This window comes from Lissotriton helveticus, chromosome 12, assembly GCF_964261635.1.
Source record: "Lissotriton helveticus chromosome 12, aLisHel1.1, whole genome shotgun sequence".
Lineage (NCBI taxonomy): Eukaryota > Metazoa > Chordata > Amphibia > Caudata > Salamandridae > Lissotriton > Lissotriton helveticus.
This window is the reverse complement of record NC_136073.1, coordinates 584,134,290-584,153,252: the sequence shown is the minus strand read 5'-3', so window position 1 is coordinate 584,153,252 and position 18,963 is coordinate 584,134,290. Positions and strand designations below refer to the sequence as shown.

At 44.9% G+C, this 18,963-nt stretch overlaps 1 protein-coding gene across 1 annotated transcript in view; it reads left to right on the top strand.

Moving 5' to 3' along the window:
* INSRR (insulin receptor related receptor) overlaps window positions 1-18,963 on the top strand; it is a 673,583-nt gene that overhangs the window by 491,426 nt on the left and 163,194 nt on the right. The window contains exon 13 of the mRNA XM_078668487.1: window positions 6,032-6,168. Within this exon, the coding sequence (XP_078524613.1) occupies window positions 6,032-6,168 (137 nt within the window). The remainder of the gene's footprint in view (window positions 1-6,031; window positions 6,169-18,963) is intronic.

Below are 18,963 nucleotides of genomic sequence, written 5' to 3'. Positions count from 1 at the left end.
GGCTGTGGAGTGATGCCCTTGGCAGTAAAGTGGGTGGATATCAGGAGGTGGAGAGGGACATTCCTTCTGCCATGACTCAATGCCTGCGCAGGATTACCTCACTTGAGAAAGTGCTCATATAGCATTTTTTCCCTGAATCACAGATTCGGTCTGTTTGAGGCTCGCCCTGAACCTGTACAATGAGTGAGCTGCCTAAGCACGAAGAGGACGCGGATGCATGGGGTTTCAAATACGGCTTTCAATGGGAATCATATGGCGTTAGAAAACAAAGGGAGTCTCAGGTGCTGGTGTCTCGTCTCACCAGACAAGATGTTAACCAGCATTTGCAATGCAATAGGTCTCGCAGTTACGCGAGTTTAAGCTATTGGCATTATAAATAACAATGCCTTTTATTTATGTTTTTAAAAATAAATAAAAAATAAAAGGCATTGTTATTTGCAATGTCAATAGCTCAAACTCGCGTCAATGCGAGACCTATTGCATTGCAAGTGCTTGTTTTCTTTTCTTTGGTTGGATTTAATGATGGTCTTTTTAGTAGCGGGGGGATCGATGCTTTTTTTGACTCTGTGGAAAAGTTGCCCCCTTTGATGATGTTGCAGCCCAGCAGACAGTGCAGCTGTCTGGTTTGCTAAAAACATCTTATTATAGTTATATTTGTAGAGGGTGGAAAAATGTGAAAGACAACAAGTGCACCTTGAAGAGGGTTGGAAGAAAGTGCAACAGACTAAAGACTAGAGGTTAGGCACAGTATAAGAGGTATCACACCCAATGTCATGCTATTTACAGAGATGCATATCTTCCAAGATGCTCCTGCGTCATGGAAGAAAACTCCCACACACGGACTGGAACATCACCTCACAGAGAGAGAGAAGAAAGACAGGCAGCACAATGACAGCAGCAAACAGGAGGCACCAAAGTGTGAACTCTAGAGGAACGGAAGCAGACAAAGCAGAAGGAAAAAGTACAAGATGCCAGATGAATCGGAAGAACCGAATGTACGATGCAGCAGAAGACATACACACGAGCAGTGTGCAAGCATACTCGTGACTTTTGGTGGAGCGAAACGTTGTGACTTTGGTACCCATAAAAATAAACATGGGTCACTTTAAATTAGACAAATACACAGTGGCCGCTGCCGCTGGCTGCATTCCAGTTACCACTTAACAGGAGTCAGTCGACCAAGAATACAAAACACGTACGAAACAAGCATTGGCCGCGCGGCCATCGGCACCGCGAAAGTGAAAGTAATTGCGGCTGTAAGGGTGCCCGCGAGATGGCACCTGTGCTCTTAGCGCGGGTAACCACTCGCTGGTAGCCAGAGAAATCCCTTCAAAAAGCCAGTTCCTAAATGTCTCGCTGACAGCTGATAGCGCATGCGCGCTGGATAATAGCGAGTCCTAAAAAGGGGCTTGAAGGTCACTTTTTAGGCAAGATTAGCATGAGCAAGAAAACGTCTTAAGTGGTTACAGTTACATAAATGAAGATAGACATTTCCATTCAAAGTAGGCTAATGCAACAAAAGTCTAACTGTCTTACATGCGTTGCAAAGTGCCAGCGTATTGCCACGCCCCCTGAACATGCCCCCTGGCTTGGAGGGACATTTAAACCGGCACAGAGCGTCCTGCGCAGCTCTGCAACTGCAGGTTGTTTTACAGCTTACTAGCTGTAATGAAGAGGTCCAGTAGCCGAGATGTAGTTGAAGTAGGTTTATTTAGTCTCAGTTGTAGGTTATAAAGTTCATGTAGAGCAGCCCCACCAGGAGCAGCCTGCCTGATACTCAGCCCATACTCCAACTTGTAGAGTGCCACCTGGCCTCTACGTGACCATGCGTACGCACCGCACCCCTCGTGACTGGCTCGTCCGAGGGTATATAATAAAGGGGCCAATGTTGCACGTGACGTTACGGCCAAACTAAGAATACGAGTGTAAGCGTCTCTGTTCTGCGCCATTCCAGGTCTGCACCACTGGTTAGGCCCTAGCCCTCTACACTGGCCTCGAGGGCGTGTATCCGGACCCTCGCCTGCTATCTTGTCCCGTTCCTGTGACCAGCAAGCAGCCTGCCGTCCGCTTACAGGGCCAAGGAGTGTCTGCATGCTCAGCAGCTGATTACTCGCCTGACTCCCCCTGTGCTGATCCTTACAGGCTGCGCTCCCATCCGTCACCGGCTTTATGGAGGAGTGTAGCGGTGAGTGCCAATGCTCCCGCCGCACGACTCGCAGGGGTGTACCCTCGGTGCTGCATCTCGTGCACGTGCTGGGCAGGCATTTCGGCAGTGACTCACCCCGGCATGCGTCAAGCACGGCCGCCGCCACAGAGACTGCCTCCCACGTCACACGTGGACCGGCCTGCAGCTTGAAGCCTCTCTACCACACAGAGGCCTATTGTGAGATTCCTGTTATAGGAGGAGCACCCCTGCGTTTACACACGTGGCTCCCAGCGTGGGCCCGGCAAGCAGACTTCCCAGGACACCGACCCCCCTGCAGTGCACCATAGGTACCGAACATTGCCTGTACTGGGGCCTGGGGGACTGAGGAGGGTGATTCCAAAGGGGGCATAGGAACACATCGCCAAGAAAAAAAAAAGAGAACTTCTATATGGGTGAGAGACTGTCCCAAGATTATCAGCTCACACACAGCACAAATCAGGCCTGGACACACATCTGTGTCACCAGACGTGCTGAGAAGGAAAGAAGCACAGTGCGCAGACACGTGCAAGAGGGCGCGCGCAGCAGCGGGAGCCTTGTACTACAGCAAGTACCAGCGCAAAACGGTGAGGCATCATGGGTGAAGCACAGGCACCGGCACCCACAGCTCCCCATTCATATGCCTCGGTGATGCCTCTGCCACCATTTAGCCAGCTAACAGACCCAGCCACAGCGGCACCACGGTGGAAGCGCTGGGTGGGACGCCTAAATCACTACTTCACCGGAACCCGTGAGAGTGATGAGAAAGTGAAGCACTCGCTACTCATGCATTTCAGAGGGGACAAACTATATGAACTGTTTGAGTCACTGCCTAATACCGGCACCGAAGATGACTATGAAGCCGCGATCGCTGCTCTAAACAGGTACTTCAATCCACAGATGAATCCAGACTACGAGCATTTCAAACTACGACAGGCTCAACAGACGAAGGCAGAAACCATGGACATGTTCTATTCCAGACTCAGGAAGCTTGCGGTCACGTGCACCGGAATAGAATAGACCACAATGATGAGATTAGAGCCCAGCGAATCTCAGGATGCAAGTCCGTTTCACTGAGGCGCCTCATCCTGCGACAGCCAGGCATCTCGTTAGATGAAATCCTGATACTGGCTCGATCCCATGAGCTATCTGATAAGTGCACCGAAAAAATGGAGGCAGTTCGGATATGACGACCTACAACGAGGTCAAGGGCCGGTAATAAAGGAAATAACGTACGGTAGCAGCTATATTTATAATACCACATTTCACTCCCTAATGGTAGAATATTCTGAATTAAACCTCAATAAACTGAAAGAAAAGCATATTCTTTGATCTTTAGTGTCGCTCCTAATTAAATGTTCTAATTTCTATTGCACAACTTTCTATACAGAAAAAGTGCAAGGAAACTAAAGGCATACATAAACAAGAAATAGGACATGACACATACAAGACTATAGAGCAGAGGTCTTCAATCTGTGGGGCGTGACCCCCAGGGGGCCTGGAGTCCTGGGAAGGGCGTTGTGCATTTCCAGGCCTCACGTCTGCCTGAAATCTAAAACATGTGCTCTTCCTTTTGAAAACCATGACTCTTCATTCCATTTGTTAAAATGCTTCAGCTGAAGTTAATTGAGTCTCCTATGCTGTGAAACAAGGAGGCTGGGCAGACAGGTAAAACAATCCTTTGTGCCAGGGTACTTGCATGAAATGTAAATGTGCGTTATGAATTAATCTGCAAATGTAAATGGTGCCTGGGAGCAGTTCTGGCTTCATTTGCTTTGTGATGGGAATTATTTATTTTATGGAGTGGTAGTACAAATAGTTAACAACTGGGCTGTGAAGTGCATGCTTTAAATCACCTAGTACCCCTGAGGAGGTGTTGAAGGGCCAGTTATGAAAATAAAAATGCATTACTTATGTTCTGGTATTACTCAAATCTACATTTTGGATGCTCCATTTTTTGCACAATTTGTAGCAGTCTATCTTATAATGTGTGTAATGCAAGGATAAAATAATGACTCAAATATTCACTGTGTTTTCTGTTACCGGCTCTGACCCTATAGCACTAAAATTCCACAAGTCACTAGTCTCCACTGCACCAGCCAAATTTAATTCTGTTGCTCTCTGGTTACACACAGACCTCTGCAGTGCATGCACTAATAGAAGTTTCCTAATGTACTACAGAGCATTTCCCACTGAGTAACAATTTCTTTTAATGTATTTTTCATTTAAGCTATACATATGGAGCAAGACAAAGCAGAACAAGTCGCTTCCTTGCCTTTGACTGTCAAATAGGAGTTCCATGGGCATTGCGGTGGGTGTTCACACGCAACACCCATGGATTTTGACGCTGCCCCAGATTTACAAAACCATGTAAACCTGGGGCAGCACCAGAACCTTACGCCTCCCACAGCAGGCATAACGATGAGAAATGGTTTCATGTTGTCTCGTGTTTTTTCCTCTTTACCTGTGTGCTGTGTTCTGCAGCTCACATAGAAAGAGAAAAACCCCTCTTGGGATTGTTTTTGTGCAGGAAGGTGCCCCTTCCTGCACAAAAGCAATCCTGCCTACATAGGCGCTAGGCAGCCATTTGTGCGACAACGCAGGGGGAAAGGACAGGAATTCACCATATTTCATAAATAAGGTGCATTCCTTCCCTTTCACTTTGGTGTAGGCCAGCGCAGCGAGAAGACATGCAATGCTGCCCTATGCAATTCCTCATAAATGAAGCCCTTTGTTTTTAGCCACACCTTTGACCATGCTTCCACGCTCACTGATCTTTGGTTTGATAAACACTGTTTAATATTATTACCCCACTGTAAAAATGATTTGCTATGGGAATTGGGAGCGTTTATGGTTGTTCATAGTTGTCAATGATGAGTACCAAGTTCTAGAAATTTTTGTCAGGAGGGGGTTCTGACACCTAAAAAACTTTGACGGGGGGGGTTTGGGGTTTTCGGGGCAGGAGTCTCGGCATCAAAAGCTTGAAGACCTCTGCCATAGATGGTACTAGACTGATAGGGATGTGGTGAAAGCTAGCACTGCACCCCTGCCTGGTGATCTTTCTGTATGTGAGGGCATGAGTGCAGTCATTTCCACAGTGCATCAGAAGAAGTTGGCAATACTACCTTCCCCATATGTAATCTACATCCATATATGTTTTGTCTACTATAGCAGCAAAAAGTTAACACTATGCAGCCATCATCTTATGCCCTCTTTGCAATTCTATTACACATTTCAAGTGGGAAAAGAGGTATGTGATACTTTGTTACTTTCTGTACATAAATTGGCATGAATGCCAAAGTGTTATTTATGTGCATCTTGTCCACCAGAGGGGTCTGAAAATAGCAAGAAGGGCGACAGATGGTGTCTGCGAAGTGTTAACTCTCAGCTGTCAAAGTGATTGAAATAACATCGGGGAAAAAAGAAGTGATTGGACGATTCTTGGATTTTGCTTGATAAGTCTTCCAGGGGCATAACAGAGGCCCCTGAGGTGCATGCCCCCCCACCCCGACCCTCCAAGGGGCCGCAACCCTTAAGGGGTCCCTATTCAACACAACGCCGACAAAGTAAGATATTGGAACCTCGAAGCCCCTCATGGCATCATTTTGGAGTTTTCTAAGGCCTCAAAAGTATACTGATTGGACCTTCCACCTTAGGGAGGTGTCCTAGATACTCTGGATCCAAAGAATATGCTAAGTGCGGACCAGATATTTGTTAAGGAATGAGATGGAGCAAATTACATCCAATGCAGAATCCTGCAGCATAGATTCTCTGTGATATTGTGTATGACAGCAGAAATGAAAGATGCCTATTAAGGGGTTATATTTTAAACTGATCAATTTTCCCCAGCCCTGGCAGACAACATACCTGGAAACATCACCTGGGACCACATAAGCAAGAATAGCATTTTACTGAAGTGGAACGAGCCGCAGAACCCCAATGGACTCATCTTGAAGTATGAGATCAAATACAGTCGGGAATCTGAGGTACTAGATTAAAATCCTTTTTTGCAGGGCTTTCTACTATTATGTGAAGAATTATCGCAATTTATTCGATCACAAATTGAAGCCGTCATACAAATTAAACCACTTTTAAACCTTGTGGGTCTCAAAGTCAATGTTTACCAGATAAAAGATCTGATTGGAATTTTTCTCTCTTGGGATTTTGGTGTCGTTTATTGTTTGAATGGATGTCTTAAAAAAAATGTACCAGTGGAAGTATGTAAAGGTACTGGTTTTGGCAATTTTCTGGAAAAATATGTGTTGCATACATTGGCTGAATTATGTTCTATGTTATATGTTATTTGTTTTACAATGGCTTTAACAGGGAACTCAAGCCTCTGTAACCCAGGCTTCCAACACCAAATTGATCGCCCCCGTATGGACAACGCGATATATAAATGTTTAGTGTTTTACATGTCTTTAAAAATCCAATAAAAATATATTTTTTTTAAAACAAAAAAACCTACAGTTTAGGGTTACAGGCAAAAAAGTTAATATTTTGTTTCAGGTAAGCCCGTTGTAGACAAAAAATGCATTTATTTCCAAAAGCTGTTTTTTTTTTTAATGATGAATGTTAAATCAATTACAGAATTGTTGTACTTGTATGTCTGTGACACACACTGTATTTATGCCTCAATTATAGAAAATTTCCTCAAACCAATAGCTGTATTACATATTTCCCATATACAATGCAGAAAGAAACCCATTTCATGCAACTTAAGCAGAATGTGCTCTACGATCTGTTAATGGAGGCTAGTTTGGTAGGACAATCAAGTCGCTTCTCTGAAAAAAAGCATTGTAGATGAGTTAACTTTGATAAGGTAGTTTAAATATCATCTATAGCCAAAGAATAAGATCTATCCCACTTGAATTGCAGAGTGACAGTGCTTTTCTTAAACTTCCAAAAAGACTGTCACTACTATATTGGGTTTTGTTTGAAGCCTGACTTTGAGGAATAGAGTACTCAATCAAAATGTGCCAGAAACCTTGGAAGAGAAAATAAATCGCCATTGTAGAAAAATGTATTCGCTTTTGAGTGCTTCCAGGAATTTGTCTTTTTTCGAGCCCCAAGGTTGTGATGTCTCCTAGAGGCATGGCTCCCGATAGCCAGTTATGAGACTATTTTGATTTGTGCAAGATTACATGTTTTTAAAAGCAGCTCTCTGAGACAGCTTAACTGTATGAACACGCCTTCTGGCGCTACAGTATTTATAAAATCAGCTGTCCACCTTCACCATTGTGTGGTAACCTCTACCACCAGGTTAGACGCCCCTGCTCAGACCATGACTAGAAAAGCAGAGGTGGGTCTCATATGTTTCAGCAGATTGTTCGACGGGAACCTTGTGCTGATCAAATGCAGCGACCACCACTCAAATAGCAATAGTGAGGGTCACAGTCTCAAAAAGATTAAATCCAAAACAAATAACACTGGAAGGGCTACACCAAAGCCATCGAGAGATCCAAAAACGCTTACTTTGCCTAATTCCTACTCAAGCCAACCAATCAGACAAAGGACATTTTCTATTTTAACATGAACTCTCAAGCAAAGATGCTTTACAAAAGACGCCTTGCATCTGTAAACAACTCCACAAAAGCCTACTTGGATTTTTTTTGAGTGTTAAAATGCCTAGTTCATAAATCATTTATTTGTTTGAATCTGTTTTATTGGGTTTTTGGTTAACAGTGCAGACATACACAGTATAAATCACATTTTGTATCAGCCAATTTTTGGAGGGTTCCAAAATAGACAATATATTAATACAGATGTAACTGAGCATATATGCGCCTCACATATTGATCTTTAATAGAATCTGCAGTCCTTCCTTATCTAAATACATTGTGTTTGTCAACCCAATAGGTGCCAACAGTGTAGTGTTCTGCTAACAGGGGAGGGGGGTAATAATGAAACAGGACAGCGTAAAACATAACAGGTGATTGTGTGCTGAACTGGAGCTCTTCCTGGTCCCCCATATCAATGTGTCTCCTTTGCTTTCGTTTGTAAGGAGATTCTGGTGTATGCCCTAAAGCCCACGTCAGATGGTGTACGACCATGCATGTCAGCCATTGACCCTTAACTACGACTTCATCAGAGCCTGCATTCCTCCCACAGTGCGCGCCACGGGGGTGGTGTTGTCAGTTTAGGGAAGCGTGTCTATCTCGGTGCTGCGAATGCTTTGCAGCTCAGTCAATATTGCATCCCAGCTTGTAGCGATTGGTGTCTTACTAATGCCCAGTGTGTCCTCCCGATGCAGTGCAGTGCTCTCTGCTTTTGCCCATCAATGAGTGCCTTCATGCCAATATGTGAGGGGGCTCAGAGGCCTTTCATTTCATGGTTATCAGCCTCTTAGAAACCGCAAGTCCTAGGTCTAGGAAGCGGGGTGTCACCTTATGCTTATTGCTCCTAAGATGGGGAATATAGGTTTCCCACTCAAAGGGAAGGGTGCGATCCGTGCACTGGGAAAGGTCGTCCGCCACCCCCTCCAGTATCCCCGCAGACTGCGGCACTCTCCCAACATATGCAACATGTCGTGTTTATAAGGTGGCAGTGGGGGCAGGCACCGTCAATGCAGTTAAAATATCAATACCCCATTCAATATCAATTCACTTTAGCCGGAGTGTGATGATGCTCTCTTCACAATATAGAATTGTACCTGGCGGATGCGCATATTCCTGGGGATATGTACCAGGAACCTCCAATACCGAGGCCCACTCGGGCGATTCAGGTCCCTCTCCCAGTGAGGTCGCAGTGGGTGTTAGTGTGATTGCGGTGTGCTGTCTAAGGCAAGCGGCAAATCATCGCTTGAGATATCCACTTCACCCCACCATATGCAAGTACTGGATTATGAAATGTGTTGGGGACTCGCTGGTCATGTCTCCCCATTTAGCGGCAAGGGTAGACAAGAGCAAGCAGTGTAGCAGGAATTGGCCTGGGTGTAACGTCTCTTCCTCAACTAGTGTAGGATATGGTATTAGGGTGCCCTTCTGTAAAAATCTCCCATATCCTGGATCCCTGCTTCATGCCAACCACGTAGTTCGGTGGCCATGGTTATGGCGTGTCCCCTAGGTGTGCCCTCCAATGGTAAAGCAGGTTATTATTATTATTATTATTATTTAATTTTATAGAGCGCGTAGTCACCCGTGGGTATCCCAGCGCTAGGATCAGTACCCCTGGCGGGTCAGCGGGGGGGAGAGGGAAGTTTAAGGGAAGAGGTGAGTTTTCAGTAGCTTCCTGAACCTTAAGTAGATAGGTTCAGTTCTCAGATGGTGAGGGAGGGCATTCCAGAGGCGTGCGGTATGGACCGAGAAGCGCCTGCCTCCAGTTCGAGCCTTTCTGACTCTAGGGATGACGATTAGATGTTCCTGATCGGATCGGAGGGATCTGGGGGCTTTATAGGATTTGATAAAATTTTTTAGTCCTGAGGGGCCAGTATTTTGGGTCAGCCTGTGTGCCAGGCAGAGGGCTTTGAACTTTACCCGTTCTCTCACCGGGAGCCAATGGAGGCGCTTCAGAGCTGGTTTGGCCGAGACTCTGGCGGGGGTGTTAGTGAGGATCCGGGCCGCTGTGTTTTGGACCCTTTGAAGTTTGTTCAGGGTTGCCTCCGGGGCCCCAAGATAAATGGAGTTGCTAAAGTCAAGCCTGGAGAGAATCAGGCCTTGAATCAGAAGTTTTTGGGAGTTGAGAGGGAGTAAGGGCAGGATCTTCCGAATTGACCTGAGCAGCCCAAAACACATCCCGGCAACCTTTTGTGCCTGTGTTGTGAATGATAGCTCTTTGTCGAGCCAGACGCCCAGGCTCTTCACCTCTGGTTTCGAATCCGGGAGAGGGCCTAAGCAGGGGGGCCAGATGTCTTGGAGTGAAGTGGGTCCCTTCTGACCAAGGAGGAGAATGTCAGTCTTTGCTCCGTTGAGCTTCAGAGACGATCTGTTCATCCACCCTTGTATCTGCGTGAGACAGTTGTAAAGGTCTGCAGGTTGTTGTTTAGGGTGCGAGAGGGATACCACTAACTGGGTGTCGTCCGCATAGCTGACGATGCTCACTCCGAACGGAATTACAACCTCCTCCAAGGGGGACATGTAGATGTTAAATAATGTGGGGCTCAGGGAGGAGCCCTGAGGCACGCCACATTGGAGGGGGATGTCGGAGGAGCAGGTGTTATTCTCCCAGATTTGAAAGGAGCGCTGACTCAGAAAGGACGCTATCCAGGACAAAGCCATTCCTCCGACGCCGACGCTCCTAAGTCGTTGGATAAGGAGCTGATGGTTGACGGTGTCGAAGGCCGCGCTAAGATCGAGGAGGATCACTGCCACTGATCCCCCTTCGTCTAAAAGTGCTCTGGCCTCCTCCACTGCCATGAGAAGGGCGATGTCGGTACCTTGCCCGGGGCGGAATCCCGTCTGTGAGCTTTTAAGACAGTTGTTGTTCTCCAAAAATTGTGAAAGCTTCCTGTTCACCAGTTTTTCCGCGATTTTACTCGTTCCCGGGAGGAGGGAAATAGGTCTGTAGTTTGCCAGGTCGGCAGGGTCAAGGAAGGTTTTTTTAGTAGTGCCTTGACAACTGCCGATTTCCAGCTGGGGGGGACAACTCCTGATTGGAGAGAGTTATTGATAAGGTCGGTGAGGAGGGGGGTGATCGTGGGTGCTACCCTTTTGAGGATACGTAAAGGGGCAGGATCTCTGGGTGATCCGCTTTTGATGACTTGCATCGTGTCTTCTACTTCTTTAGCTGTCACCTGTTCCCAGGAAGTGAGACATGGGGGGGTGAGAGGTGTGCTTGTATCTTTTCCCTCGCTCGAAGTCGTGGATGGAATGGAGTCGAGGATCATTTGGATTTTCTCCTTGAAGAATTCCGCTAGCTTGTGGCATTTCTCCTCATCAGTTTTAGGGTCTGGGGGATCTCTGGGTCCCGGGTCAGGGACTTTGAGGAGTTCTTTTAAAATGATAAAAGATTCCTTACTGGAGCTCGTGGAGTTTTCTATTCTTTCTTGGTAGAAAAGACTTTTGGTTTTACGGATGGTAATTTTATAGTTTTGCGATGCAATTTGGTAAGCTTTCTTGTTTTCATACGACTTGTCCTTCCTCCAGGAGCGTTCCGTTCTCTTGCACTCCTGACGCAGAGATTTAAGGGCCGGAGTGTACCAGGGGGCAGGGGCCACTCTTTTAGTATGTTTAAGAGTGGTGGTATTAGGGAGAAGTTTATCCAGGGAGGATGTGACCCAGAAGTTAAATTGTTCATTGGCCGTGGCCGGGTCCGTGGAGAGAATAGGGGTAGAGTCTGCTAGTAAGCCAGCCCATTCAACTGAATCCAGCTTGTGCCAGCGTCGGCCCTTCACTTGGATTTTGGGCAGTTGGAGGGGTGCTATGGTGTGGGGGCAGGAAAAGGGGACCAGACAGTGATCTGACCACGGAAGAAAGATGGGGGGATCTGAGGAAATATCCGCGATGTTGGTCAGAACCGGGTCCAGAAGGTGACCTTTATCATGGGTAGGCTCTTTGTTGACCAGTCGGATATTTAATGACTTCAGGTCCTGAAGGAAATCCGAAGCTGGAGAGTCTACGGGGTCATTAAGGTGAAGATTGAGATCACCCACAAGAAGAAAATTCGAGGCAGAGGAGGCTAATTGTGACACTGTGTCAGTGAGGGCGTTAATGAACTTCCCTGATGTTCCCGGAGGGCGGTAAATTAGTAATCCTAAAATGGAGTGTCCCGGGGAAATTTGGAGTGAGAAGTGGCAACTTTCGCAATCTATGATGTTGGCATTGCTGATCCGGCACGTAAGCTGTTCTCTATGGATAATTGCCACCCCCCCTCCTCTCCCTTTAGGTCTATGTAAGGTTTGGATAAGATAGCCTGGGGGAAGGGCATTGACAATATCTGCGTCCGTGCTAGCAGAAAGCCAGGTTTCTGTGAGGTATAGGACGTCCAGGCCCTGGTCTTGTATCATCAGGTTGATTTCCTGCGCATGTTTGGGGAGGGAGCGGCAGTTAAGGAGGCCGCTCTGTAATCCCGGCTTTCCCGAGGGGGATGAGGCTGGGTTACAGCACGCGCAGTTAACAAAGGACCTACCTACAGTATGGACATAATGGCAGTCATGATTTTTTTCCTGGTTGAGGTACATATGGCCTCACAATTCAGGTGATATACAGACTCCTACAATAACATCTGAATGCTACATTGAGCAACAAAGGCTCTGGCAGTTTCGTTTTTGCATAAGGTTGAAACAGCTTAGTAAGAGTGGCTAGGGATCAGGGTGGTTATGTGGATTCTGTATCACAGCTGGCGATCAGCCAGTCACCTAGCTACCCATTGCAGCTGCGCCACTAGGTAATACTGTTCCATGTTTGGTGCTGCTAGGCCTCTTTGGTCTGTAGGCAGGTAATGTTTCTCAATAGCTACCCGGTGCCAAGAGCTACCCCAGAAAAAGTCTTTTCAAGTGTATGTAAAAGGGGCAGGGGCATGTATAGGGGTAAATTTGCTAAATAGTATAGGAATCGTGGAAGGATCACCATTTTTGTGAGGGCCATCCGGCCTGTTACTGACAGCAGGAGTGTGCCCCAGAAGGATATTTGGGAGCAGACAGCCATCATTGCTGTGCCTAGTTTGCCGTCCAGCAAATCTGATTGTCTATATATTCCTATGTCCAGGTAACATTACATTGTATGTATACCCCATTCAGTATATACATCGGGTCTTAACATGCATCATGGCAAGGGTATAAACATGATTTTGCTGCATTAACCCTCAGGCCCGACAAGGTGGCAAAGTCTCCTAGGGTGTGTGCTTGTTGTGGAGGGATCGATGGGATATCTCTAATGTCCACCAGGAGATTGTCTGCATACAGTGAGATTGTGAGCATGCCATCTGATAGCGGGATGCCCCAGTCTGCACTAGTGCGAATGGCCCTGGTCAGTGTTTCTATGGCTAGTGAGAAGAGGAGCGGGACGGAGAAAATCCCTCCCTGGTCTCTCTTCTCACCAAGATTGGCGCAGCTACATATGGGCCTGTTCTTACCTGTACTGTTAGCTCCCTATATAGTAGCTTAACCATATGGATGAATGTTTCACCAAGGCCATATTGGGCTAGGGTGGCGAACAGAAATTCTCTTTCTAGGGAGACAAAGGGCTACCCCAGGTCTAACATTAAACAACCCAAGTGTAGCCAATGACACCCGGAGTATGCAGTGACTCTAAAAATGCACTTCAGGTTTAATGAGGTGCTTCGAGAGGGTGCATACTCCTTATGAACCACATGGACTAGGGTTGGGACTATAGTCGCTAGCCGGTTCACAAGGATTTTCACCAGTACCTTTTGGTCCACATTCAGTAGAGCTAGCGGTCTATAGGAGCCCAAGTCTGTGGGATCCCTGTCAGGTATAAGCAGCCATACTAGGCCCGCTTCACACATCAACAAAGGGAGTTTCAACTCTTCTAGTGCCACGGTGTAAAGGGCGTGCAGGCACGTGGCCAGTGTTGCAGCATACGCCTTATAATGTTCGCCGGCAGTCCATCCGGACCGGGGGGTTTTCCTGCCGCAAGTGCCACAATAGTGTCACAAATTTCGTCAAGTGTAATTGGTGTGTCTAATGTGTCGCAATGCTCAGGGGTTTACCTTGGGTAGGCTTACTGAATCTAGGAAGGTGCTTAACTGCCGCTCGTTACAGCGCCCCGAGGACTGGTAGAGTGCTGCATAGTGTTGCGTCATTGCTGTATGTATTTCATGTTGCATATATAATATGTGCCCCATGTAGTCAGGCAGAGTATATATAGGTTGGTGAGCCTGCTCCTGGTACGAGAGTCAGGAAAGCATTCGACCTGCCCTGTCTGATGCTGCATGCATGCATGCAGTATGCACCGGGTAGTTGTGGCACCTAAGCCTCTATAATAAGTCTACATGCTCAGTGCGCCAACTCGTCTAAGCTCTGTGTGCCCCCTATGTTCTCAGCCTCGTTGGTTTTGTATTGCAGTAACTGGCGCTCTATTTTGATAAGTGCTTCAGTTAGTTGCTTATGAATGTTCCAAGTGAGTCCCAGACAATGCCCCTAGTAGTCAAATCAAATCAAAACAAGCTTTATTCGGTGTATAAAAGAATATCCATAAAAGCATTCTACATAATAAAAACAAATTGTCAGGAATTATATAGCAATCAAAGGTTATTTCATCGAAATACATTCTCCTGTAACCTAATTTCCGCCCTGATAAAATTATTTAAAAGAAGTACATATTTCAACAATAAAATATAAACATCATAGCAATCAATTCATTTTTCATAGAGCACATAAAAACTATAAAAACCTTAAAAAATACATGATATATTTAAAAACTAGAGATTTTATAAACTATTCAGTTTCAAAGACAAGTGATTCCAGATATGAGAGCTCCTTCCTTCGCTTGATGGCAAGTCGAGTGAAGGTAATTACCGCGTTACAAACCAAAACATGTTCCAGGTTACAAATAAAGTAAAAAGCGGTCTTATAGGAGTATAATGTATTGGAAAGGAAGAGTGGACGTAAAATTAATTTCCTTAAGTCTCTATAAAAATTACAAAACAGTACAATGTGCAGTGTGCTTTGGGCAGCTTAACAATCACACGGGCACATGGGAAGGTTTACACTCCATTTACCCATCTTTGGGGATGCTATCTGATAATGTAGCGTTCTCAGCCTTAATCTAGTCAAATAAAATCTATGTTGTGTATTTCTAATAAAAATAAGATAAGGCTGGGTGCCCAGTGATAAAGGCCCTTCACAATATAATCTAACATTTGATTTAGTACGTAACCCGGCTTCCCTTATTGTTTCCCTAGATCCAAGGAGTCTCATTTTCAGCTCCCAGTTACTAAAATTATTGATACTCATTGGATCTCTAAAATCAGGTTTCACATCACACTCAGTAAGGAGATCATGGATATATTTTAACCATTGCATTTTCTCTGAGTGATCAAGAGTTAAACAGTCACGTATTATTTGCTTAGTGAAATGGGTTTCTTCCTTTTTCCAAATTCGGTACCATAAACTTATAGCAGATATGCTAATCAGGTCACTTAGACAAGGAATATCTGTTTCTCTATGGACAATATAGGTAGCCGTGGAAATAGGGACTGATAACACTCTACGTAAGAATTTATTTTCCAAAGTTTGTAATATGGAGGTGTCTACCATCCCCCATAATGCTCCGCCATAGCATACCCCTGATATACATTTACTCCAGTATAATTTTAAAATCTCTTGCACTGGCTTGTTACCTATTTTTTGTGAAAATCTAAAAATAGCCTCACTTGTCCTTAAAAATTTCAATTTACTTAAGTTGATATGTGCATTCCGGGTACCTTACAGTTAAAAAGTAATCCTAAAGTTGAAGTCCTTTCAATTGATACACCATCAATTAAATGGGTTCTTCTTTTAGTTTTACTTTTCCTACATGTCATAACCAGGGTCTTGGACAAATTAATTGCTAGGTCTTTATCAGTCATAAACTTTGTAAAATTGTCGATCAGGAGTTGAAGACCGTTTGCAGTCCTGGAAATCAGGACTGCATCGTCAGCATATAATAAAACGGGTGTTGCACGTTTACCAGCGGTAGGGGCATCAGCCTTTAGACCCTGCAGTAAAAAATCAACTCCATTAATGTATAATGAAAATAGAAGTTGCGCAAGGACACAACCTTATCTGATCCCTTGAGTAACCCTAAAGTGCATTGTGCATTTCCCGTTCAGTCCATATCGTATCTTTGATGTTAAATTGACATAAATTAGGGACAAGAGACTAATGATGTTATGTGGGGCAACAATCCCTTCCAGCATTTGCCATAACATGGTATGGTTTACTAGATCGAACGCGCTGGAGAGGTCAACAAAGCAAAGGTGGAGTGAACCCGCTTTGCACGGGTATATTTCCCTATGAGAAAGTCTAAATTAATACACTGTTTAACCGTATCGATTCCCTTTCTGAAGCCGTATTGTGCTTCAGTTAAAATATTTCCATCCTTGACCCAAGATTCCAATCTGGCTAGCAGAATTCTTCCCATGAGTTTAAATGTGGAGTCAAGGAGGGAAATCGGACGGTAACCATTGGCACTAGCTCTATTACCTTTTTTAAAAATATGGACAATCGCACTTTCGACCCAGGTTGAGGGCAGCACCCCATCAGTAACAGCATTAAAAAAATTAACTAATATGGGGGGCCAAAAATCAGTATTATATTTAAAAATGTCTATCGGGACCCCATCTGGGCCAGCAGCCTTCCCACTTGCACTATCTTGTAAGGCAGTTCCAATCTCATCTGCAGTAATGATATCGATTTTGCTAATTTTTAATAAGATGTTGCCATCATTATCCTTTTTATTGCAACATTTAGTGGGATTAAAAATGTCCTCAAAATGCAGTAGCCAATCTTCTGGTGTTACTACAGTGTCAACCCCTGCCGAGGATGCATTCTTAAACAGGTGTTAAGCTATAGTTTTCCAGAAAAGAGTGGAGTTCTTAGTCTTGGCTGCCTAGACCAGGTTGTCCCAAGCGATTTCTGTAATTTCTATTTTCCTTGCATTTAAAGCGTGTTTATGGCATTTTCTAAGGTTTCTAATGTTTTCCCCCTTTCTGGGTTTAACTTTCAATGCATCCTTCAAATCTCTATTCAGTTTCGAACATTCTTGGTTAAACCATCGTGGGCAATAATCCCTTTTATTTTCATTGTTTTTTAATCTCAGATCTTTATCTATACCTATAGAGATATTATTAAAAGCAGTAACAACCTCAATGTTATCGGAGGATCCATCTAGACAGATTTCTATATCTTGACTATTTTTCCATAAAATTAACAGGATGAACACCCGACCATTTAATTGAAATCCCATTTTCTCCTTGGGTTCTAATATCAGCTGCCGAAACACATCATTTATTTTTTCAATGGAATATAAGCTGGAATATAACGTTACCAGAAGTGGGTGGTGATAACTAAGTAAGCTATGTGATATGATACAATCATTCACAAAAGGCCTACTATTCCTTGACATCAGGATTTGGTCTATACATGAAGAAGATCTAGCCCCCTCATAGGTATATACATCAACAGCCCCATTATTGGCACCCAAATTTATAACTTCCAGGCCATATTTATACATGACACAATTGAGTGATTCACCATAGGGATTATGAAAAAAGATGGAGTAATATGATCTCCTAAAATATCCATATGGCCACATTGATCCGTTGTCGTTAGCTTCCACAATTCAATATTGAAACCACCACCCCATATCACTATATACTCATCCCCCAGCCCCTTCAGAAAGATATCAAGTTCCTCCTCCAACGTAGTGATTATTCCTGATCTTGTGTTATTAAAAATATTATTGTAGTAATTAATCACTACAATATTTTGCTTTCCCTTAACTAGTGACTAGTAGTCACTTTAAAAGCATCCCATTCTAGGAGTGTATCTCCTGTGGAGCCGTCGTTTACCTCAAAATATGCTGCGGTCACAGCCCCCAAGGAGGCACCAAACGCCTGGTCCTCCAGTGCCGCCGGCTGAAGGCGTCAGGTGGGAAAGGGTGGTGGCCCGCCTCCCACTTAAATTGCAGGAGCTGGGGATTGTTATCGGATTGCGTGTTTCCCAGGTATTCAATCCCCCCAACAAGAGGAAACAGGTTGTGCGACCCCACTATGCGGTCTAGTCTGACATGCAAGCCATGCACGGGGGAATAGAATGAATAGATGCACGTGTCTGTTTTGCAAGTATGCCATATATCAGCTTAAAACCAATGGGTCAGCCACTCAGCCAACGCTTGTGCTTATGATGCAGCTGTGATGTGTGCCAGGGGTGGAAACGACCAATCCAGCTCCATATCCAACACAAATTGAAGTTGCCTCCTCTCAGTCAGGTAATTCCACTCCAGCATGCCAAGACCTCTGTCAACTAACAAAGGAATTCTTCTCTATATTGGGAGCGTGAACAGATCCAATAAGGAGACTTTGGCCATTTAGCTTGCCTTTTGTAAACACATATCAGCCCTCCACATCAGTCTCTACCTCCTCCACCAGATAAGGAACACCTGCTCTTACCCATACCAAGACCCCCTAGCTTGGGTGCAGTAATTAGTACTGTATACCTGACTTCACCTGCGGAGGCTATACGCTTCAATTCAATTCAGGTGTGTGTCGTGTAGGAGGACTATGCATGTGGATCTGTGCTGTAAGTAAAAATATATGGATTATCTACACGCTGCTGTATGTAGTCCTCTCACATTCCATGTGAGGATATTCCCATGAGTCATATTACGGGTGTGTTGTACTTATCGCTATAAGTGGGTATGTGTGCATAATTGGGGACCAGGTGATCGTTCAGTGCTCTGTGGGGTGTCAAAAATAAAAATAAAACTGGGAGTTGAAGTGCAATCTGCAAAACCCTATGAGAGCAAACTCACAACTGAAGCTTGTCCAAACAATATTGTTCAACAATTGCAACTAAGGTGTGTGCATTGGTGTCTGGCTGTAGGGGTAGTGCTGTGTATTGTTGATGTCAGTCAACAACCACCGATGTTCTACTGGATATCCAGGTGTTTCCCTTAGAATTTAGTGTTAGTGTGCATGCCATCAGACAAGGGAGCGCGCCATGCCCTGCCCCAGACCCCCCAGGAGGAAAACCATCCCTGTGTTATGTGTGCAGTATGAAGCACCTAACATTGGATAGGATCACTGGTGGATATGTGAATTGCACGACATAGTTCAATTCTCTGTATTCTCTTGCTATTCAGATGATATGGTCTGACGTTTGTGGTGTGACATCTGGGAAA